The following is an 8160-nucleotide window of genomic DNA, read 5'->3' as shown; positions in this document are numbered from 1 at the left end:
TGGGAAGATGTGACAGACACAGAGAGGGCAACCTAAATATCAGATCCTTATTTGAGTTGCACTAGTCTTCCTGCCTTGACTCAGCCGAGCATATACCCCCAGCCACATGAAACGCATATCACCCTGTGGCTTTCTAGTGTCCTGCCCACAGTTTTTAAAGAGGAAACTGAATCATAACTCAAATATGGGGTCTATGGGAAAAACCTGTTAGAGGGTTGTTGTTATCATGCTTAGGGCAAGGCTGCATGGACATTATTAATTCAGAATCATCCCCCTTTTTATATTACTGCAGTTTTTGTTTGCAAAGCTTTATGGTGAAGCACAGTTTCTTCTGAAGTGCTGCTGATTCAGGTGGCTGATTCTAATAAAGAGTTTTGCAGGATGACTGGTATGAGCTTAAGTTTCTGTTTGTTTTGGAAGTAGGCTGTATCCTTAGGGCATACAGTGTTTCTTGTCTCCCCTTTGCCAAGATTATTGGGAAGACCTCACCAGAATCCTCCTCCCCAAGATAAATTTGGAGAAGTGTCTCAGCATGTTTTGCTTGCATGGTATGCTCCATTGTGATGTGTGTGAGTGTGAGACAATCACAGTCTGACTGCAGACATAACATGTACAAGAGACAACTGTTTCAGTAGCAGTTCTCATTAGGTGTCTGTACTGCAGAAGAGAAGTTTTGTGGAGATATTGAAGCATGGTGATTGTAGTTTTCAAATTTGCTGGTAAATGCTTAAGCATACAAAGCCTTAATTGCTCTGACTTTTAAAATACACTTCATTGAGTCCTCCACAGAGATCCCATCTTCTTCTTTTTTTTTTTGCAGGATTTTAACTAAGTGGAGTCCCGTGTGATACATTGCTTAACAATACAAACTGTGTTGCAAAGTCAGATCGCGCCACCTACTGCTTGAAAGAGTTAACTACAACAAGCTGTTTCAAGGTTCATGACCCTTTGTTGCATCAGAACCCAAACTGGTGATGCATTTAACACAATAATCGTTTCAAGAGATTAGATTTTTTTTTTTTTAAATTTAAAAACAAAAACAAACAAAAACAACCCAAAAATCAAACCCCCCAAACACTACACTGCACATTCAACAAAAGCAGCAATATGGACTCGCCTACATAGAAAATCAAGTATATGCAATAAACATATTTACATATCACACAGTCATATTGCATTATGTTATACTATAACAATGTACTCATTTCTATAAGCACATTTCTATACTTTACATACATACACATCACAGGATAATGGAATATGTCTTACAAGTTGCTCCTCAGACTCTTTTAAGGTAGAACAGTATGATAACAAAAACATTTGTTACCAAATAAAGACTTTAAAGAATTCATGTCACACTGAAAAAGAGCACTTGGGTTTCCTCCACTTCTCTCATCACGTTGTCACTTGTTCATTAGAACAGAAGAATTCACAAACTTCTTCTCTGGATGGTGTAAATTAAGATACAATTCAAAAGGGGAATAATTAGAAATAAAGAACCACCAAACTGGACTCAGTCTGAAAATTGACTCAAACTGTTCGGTCATTGCAACTGTTAAAATAAATGAATTTAAAGAATATTACATAGAATAGAATAAAAACTGCAAGATATTGCACCGTATAAACACTTGTTTTGCTATTATCACATGGTCAATAAACTAATATACAATAAGCCAACTGTACATTGAACTGAAATACCTTTGTGTTTACAGCAAACATACTATTACAGCTTAATGCTTGCCTCACCACACATTCTTTGTTCTTGAATGCAAATATGCAGCTGATCGTCTGACAACAAAACTGCTCACATCTGCTTTGTAAAAGCACTTGAGCAAGCAGTTTTTCTGGCTGCATGTGATTCTGCTGTAGTGCATTTGCAGGTATGGAAAGCAGACTGGTCTTTAGTAGTGCGGACTGTTGACAACGCAATGTTCCCAATCCCTGGCCATTTCTGTCACTGTGACCATGTCACAAACCGTCCATCATGGCCAGAAGGTCGTCCCCTTTGTTGCTGACACTGGGAGACTGATCTCCTGACTCTGTAAATTCACCCATGATCTTGGCCAACTCTGCATTGGCTTGCTGGTCCTGAAAGACAATAAAACGCACCAATCAGAGTGTTGGATGGGCCATTACAGGGATTTGAGCCTCATCACAGTAAATCTGGTTGGTCTGGCAAAGCCTCACATCTTGAGTCAATTACTATAAAGTCTTAAGCCCAACACTGAGATAAGTAACATTTAGCCCTCAGTGCAATAAAGGTTTTATCAGAGGCGGGAACAAATAGTCCATCAGTGGTTCGACTGGATTTTTTCCCCCTGTCGGAGATAAGAAGCCTTGATTCAGTCTTTTTGAAGTTTACCTCTCTTGCTTCTTGGTTCAAAGGGGCGAACAATAGAGCATTTGATCTGATCTGAAATCTATCCTTTTTCACCTGCTGTATGACAGATGCTACTTTAATAAACAGTCTAGAACCTCTATGAAAGCTGTGCTCATGGCTGTTACAATGAGCCCTATAATTCAAATGATTCCATGAAGAGTCCTGATCGTGCATTGAGGTTTTTCAGAACTAAGGTCTGTTTTCAAATACGTTCCATTTCACTGGAAAAGCAAGATGTTTATATATGAGGTTAAAGTGGGAGAAGAGCAGCACCCCATCAGAGATAGAAGGGAAAGGGAAGCAGATTGTCTAAAGCATAACAAATACCACTGTAATTTTGTAATCAGTTTTCCTGGTCTATAATCAGTTGTGTAGTTTCTGCAGTGACAACAACAACAAAGTTCTCATAGTTTTAAAAAGAACAACAATACTGAGATTTTCAATTTTATAGTTTACCCTTGCCCTTTGATGACAAATTGCTTTTCTGTAAATAAATATGCCAATTACATACATACATACATACATATACATATATAAATTACAAAAAATGCTGGATATGCAGCTTTCCTACACAAGTTGGCTGCGATTTAAGGTCATTTAGATTTACCTTGGTTGCTTGGATGTTTATGACTCCATATGAAAGCTCATCGGGTCTTGATATTAATGCCTCTCTGTAACAGAGTCACAGTGTTACTTCTGGTTGTTTCAAAGAAAATAAAAAGTATTTTTCACATTTGGAATAGTAATGAAAAAAAAAAATCGATTACATCTGATACATCTGATATATATGGAGACTCACTCTTCTTCTTCGTCAGTAGCAAAGAGATTAATTCGGAAGCCAGTGTCTGCGTTTCCTGGTTTCTGAACTTCTAACCCTCCCATTAACCTGGCCAGCAGGTTCAGTTCCTCTTTGGCCAGAGGGTTTGGAGCAGCGCTGACCTGTTGACACACAACGGTGTGTAAAATTTAAAAGTGAAGTTGTATGCTTTACATTTATAATTGTTTTGTGCATTATTGAAATTGTCAGTTTTCACCTTTGTATGCTGAGCAGAATTTTTAGATGTGCCAGACATGTGAGTTTCCACTGGGCGACTTACACTGTACCTACATTTTGTTTTTGTTTTTTTAAAAAAGGGATAAAACGTGTCAACATACAATGGTGTTCAAACACTGATGATGAAACATTCTTTCAACATTGTAAGAATGGTTTGTACAATTTTAAAGTGAAAAAGGAAACAATGCACACCAAGACATCTGTGCTCTGTTAAGTTTTGACTAGTGTCAGACCAAAATTTGGTTTTTAGGGCTTTGTGCACATACTTCACAAGGAAATGCCAGATTATGAAATTTTCAAAGCTGTGACTCACTACTTAAGCTTTTAATGAACAATTCACAGCTTAAGCAATGAAAGCAGCTGCCTATCATTCTGAAAAACATCAATTATTAGCAAAAACAGAGGGTGGGGTTTGGAAAACTAAGAGAACTTTCAGAGAGAAATTGTAGGATTACTAAAAAAAACCTGTTGTTTGAATGCAAAAGGCTTTCGGGAAGATTTAACACGAAGCTGAACTGTTCTGTTGTGCTGCAACAGCTGTGCAAATGTGACCACCATCAGAAGAAAACATTTCCTGTATCCTTACCACAAAACTAAGCATCAGACGTTTGCAAATCAACACCTAAACCAAACCTTGTGCATTGTGGAAACAAGTACTACAGACTGACATTTTTAGAGCTACATTCAGCAAAGGTATATGTGTAGAATAAAAGGATGGTGATTTTAATCAAATGCACCCCTCTCCAGCTGTGCAGGATAGGTTGAATTTGATATGTTTTATGCTTGTGGAAGCCAGTGCAACTAGTAGAAAGAAGAATTAATTATTTTAAGCAAATTCTGGAAACTGTAAGCACAGTATTAGTTAAAAAAAAGAGAGAAAAAAAAGTTGATGGTAAAAAAAAAAAAAAAAGATGCCGTCCACAACAACATAATGATCCTTAACACAATACACTACCTCAAGGGTGCTTTTGCAGTTCCTTTCATTATCATTTATAAATGTTAATCAGGTAATTTCTCTTTTCTGTGCTTAAAATCCCTCTCGTCCTGGCTTACTATCACAAAAAATAAAAACTGCATAAAAACAACAAGGCATGTTTATATAAGGGAAGATTCCAGCATCGTACATGTTTGTGCCCAGTTTTGTGACTCTATCACCAAAGATGTCAAAAGATCCTTCACGGAGTGCAGTGGTATAGTTCCCTCCATTATTGAACTTCAGCCTGGTGAATTCCTCACCTGTACAGCTGAAAATCCTACAAAAAAATTATATACACACACATATAAAAGAGAAATAGAGGCAGGAAAGCATGTAGTACGCAGTATGATAAAGAGCTTTTATTTCCTGCTTAAATGTTTCACACAGCAAATCCTTAAGAATTTTGATCCAAGCTACACATGCACGGTATCTAAAATTAGAAGTCAAATACTTCTTGAACGAGACCTCTGTAATGCAATTAGCTACAGATAAGCTTACGTAACATCAGATTACGGTGTCCAAGTAAGATAGCAAAGAGACAATATGCAAGACAAAGCGGCAGATATTAAAGTTCAATGAAAAGAGAAAGAGTATATTATCAAAGCCACTTATTTAGTCTTAGTTATTGACAATATTCTTTAAACTTCAGAGTGCCTGGGTCTGAGGGATAAGAGCTCTTTACTGTGGTACCTTATCAAGCCAGGGACTTGAGTGCCATGGGGCACAGGACCACTGGTGGGAAGAACAAAGCGGCCATTTGAATTCTGCACTTTGTCCTTGAGGAAAATAGATACCTGCCATAGAAGAAGGTACAAACACAGAAAGTTAACTGAACAAGCAGGAAAAAAACTAGTTATACCATCTTCATAATAAAAAGTCACAAATGATGACTCACCCTTATATGCATGTCTTGAAAGAAGATAAGAAGAGTTTGTCTAATCAGCTGGAATTCACCACTGGACAAAGGCGTATACATCTAAAAATACATATTGGTATTAAAAAAAATCTAAACTGGTGAAAACATTTATTTATGCTGGCGGTACTGGCAACACAGAATTGAAATCGCTAGCTTAGATGGCTTTCTTTGTCTTAAGTGGGCCTTCATAGCTTGCTTGGTCATTTCTAACACAAGAGGTGAGCTTTGTCTTGGAGGAGAAGGCTTGAGGAGAAGTAGTGACTCTCAGTACATCACCAGCTGCAGTATAAGAGTGTTAAACCAGTTCATATGCCACGTGATTACACTCTTATTAAGAATGTCCTTGATTTTCTTTCCCCCATGAGCTTTTCTTATATTCTTCATTTATCTTTATGTAGTTAACCAAGGGGAGCTTCTTTGCATGCTACTTTTTTTTTTTTTTTAAACCATATACATCTTGCTGCAAACTGCAGGAAAAAAAAATCCCCACAAGCAATATAAAATATTTCTGACTATATTTTCTTGTAACAAATGTGAAGACAGCAAAGTCCCACATGTAGTACCTCTATCAGCTGTCGGTAAGTCTCATCAACCTGGCTGAGAATGCTGGGAGTATCTTTCACAAAGTCTTTGATTGCATCCATGTGGTTGAAGGACACAAGGAGGATGTCCTTAGGTCGTGGACAGAGAAGCACCTGATACTTGAAAGCCATGGTCATCAAGTCATAGAGCTATGAACAGGGACACATTCATCAACATACTGTCTTAGGCATCAGAAATAAATGCATGCTGCTGTTGAGTGATAAACAGTAGAGGGAGACATAGTATGTAAATGAATGTGCCTTATGCTTAAACACAACAAAAATGTTACATTATACACTTGATTTATATTGATTGGCATGAAGGCAAATATAATGTAGATCCAATATGCATAATGAAAAGGCTGTGATAAAAACATCTCTGTGGGGTTTTGAAGAAATGTAACTGGTGCATGGATAGAAAGTCAATGCTTGTAATTAAAAATGCAAACAAAATATTGGGAGCACAAGAGTAAATTAAAAACACACAGGCTGTATATGAATACATGATGTCTTACCTTGTCCATACTAGCTTGATTGAGTCTCATTATGGATGCATGGGCCAACCTGTCAAACACAGTCCGTAGGGCCTTCTTGGAATAAAGCTCCTGCGGCTTAAAAAGCTCCTCCAGGAACTTTTTGTTAAACATGGTGGTGATGATGTCATTCATAACTATTCAGACAAGCAATTAAGCACAAAATGTTAATTAAGGTTAGACAAATGCCCTTCCCATACTATTGGCTCAGAAGCAGGCAGATTAGCGCTCTACACTCTAAATTGCTGAAAACGATTTTACCCAGAGCTGAAACCCAAAGACCCCAACAAAGCAGCAGACCTATTTATCAGGAATCCTACAGCCAAAGATGGGTTTTTTTGGAGGGTGGGGGGAGGTTTTGCCTTTTTTTTTTTTTTTTTTTTTTTTTTTTTACCAGTATTGCAGCAGCAATACTTACCTTAACTAAACCTTTAGGGTTTAGTTAAAAAGTGCTTACATTTTAGATCACTCAAGTTTGGGAAAGCAACATTACTTTGTGGCTAACTTACTGGGGGTTCAAGGTATATGACTAATTCACTTTGGTTCATGAAGTGAAGTAATTTGTCCAGCATATGTATACGAACGCCACCTTGGAAGCTTGAAAACTGGAGTTTTGGAATACAGACACACATATAAGAAAGGTTGTTACAACCAATGAAGCAGGACATTGTTTGTCAGCTCATCTGTTATTCATTGATTATTTACGCATGGCATGGGTTCAGGCTAAGCCAAAGCAGAGCAAAAGAGCTACTAATGCATCAGCGCCTCATTGCATCTTGTAATAATACCTCTCTTTCTGTCCGCCTCTATCCAGCCAGGTATTGTGGAAACTTTATCAATCCAAAGGGAAATGGTACGTAAGTAAACAGCTGACTTTAAAACTGCCACGTGTGCTGGTGGTTAATGCTTAACATCATCTAATATCATTTTACAACAAACCAGTGATATCTTTTAAACTGACAGAGCGGCAACAATACACAATTGTTTTACAGGGCTTCCAGTCACACTCTCCTACGAAAAGACATGTCTTATTTTGACTTTCTGATTCGACAGAGACACCGACATCATCAATACAGAAACAAGTAAACGAACAACATGCATGTGCACTTACTGCGGTCTAACATTAATATTTTTTCTGGAACAAGATAACAATTGTGTTGCTAGCTGGAAAGCTGCTAAACTAGCTACCTTTCTTAGCTTTGTCAGCAGGTATATTCTGAGCTCGGAGACGCTGGTCTAGGATGTACAACATTTCCCCGCCGAGATTAATGAAAAGCAGCGGCAGAGTCCTTGAAGACATGATGGAATTCGAACAGCTGAATCTTTCCAGACAAAACAGCTAGCTCGAATGTTTTAGCTGGTGGAGGTCTGTCTGTTTGGCAAAGCCGCTTCGGGTTGCCTGGCCACGAAATAAATAGCCAATCAGAGCCCCATGTAGTAAATACGTAAAAGAAAGGGGCGGGATTAGACGAGGTACAACCGCGTTGTAAATTAGGAGCTCACTGATTAGAGCTAGATGGACCATTTTTCACCATGTAGTCATATATATTATATAATTATATATAATATAATGCAAACCAGTGGTTTCATGGCAAGTCTAAGTATTCTAACCAGTACAATTCGGCTTATATGACAATTATAACGATATTATAATTCATAAGGAAGATGAACCTTTTACTCAGCTGCTCACAACTGATTTACGATAATACCCAACAATCTT

The 8160-nt window shown here is 37.8% G+C and overlaps 1 protein-coding gene across 3 annotated transcripts; it reads right to left on the bottom strand.

Annotated features, from left to right (window-relative positions):
* Positions 1–1055: 1055 nt before the first annotated feature.
* On the bottom strand, positions 1056–7917 carry oscp1b (organic solute carrier partner 1b). 3 transcript variants are annotated; one of them, XM_035908087.2, is made up of 11 exons: positions 7629–7917; positions 7229–7270; positions 6423–6577; positions 5890–6057; positions 5306–5386; positions 5101–5204; positions 4559–4687; positions 3415–3484; positions 3180–3319; positions 2988–3051; positions 1056–2088 (listed from the first exon to the last, which is right to left on the bottom strand). In XM_035908087.2, exons 1-11 carry the CDS (start codon positions 7738–7740, stop codon positions 1969–1971), a joined length of 1185 nt encoding a protein of 394 aa, XP_035763980.1. In that variant the 5' UTR covers positions 7741–7917; the 3' UTR covers positions 1056–1968. The 3 variants fall into 3 exon arrangements, with proteins under 3 accessions (XP_035763980.1, XP_006791747.1, XP_006791748.1); XM_006791684.3 differs by lacking the exon at positions 7229–7270 and having other exon boundaries at positions 7629–7914; XM_006791685.3 differs by lacking the exon at positions 7629–7917 and having other exon boundaries at positions 7229–7604.
* Positions 7918–8160: the final 243 nt, after the last annotated feature.

The sequence above is a fragment of the Neolamprologus brichardi genome, chromosome 11 (assembly GCF_056152115.1).
Source record: "Neolamprologus brichardi isolate AB-2024 chromosome 11, ASM5615211v1, whole genome shotgun sequence".
NCBI classification, from domain to species: Eukaryota; Metazoa; Chordata; class Actinopteri; order Cichliformes; family Cichlidae; genus Neolamprologus; species Neolamprologus brichardi.
Note: the sequence above shows the minus strand (reverse complement) of the source record. Positions and strands in the feature narration are given on the sequence as shown.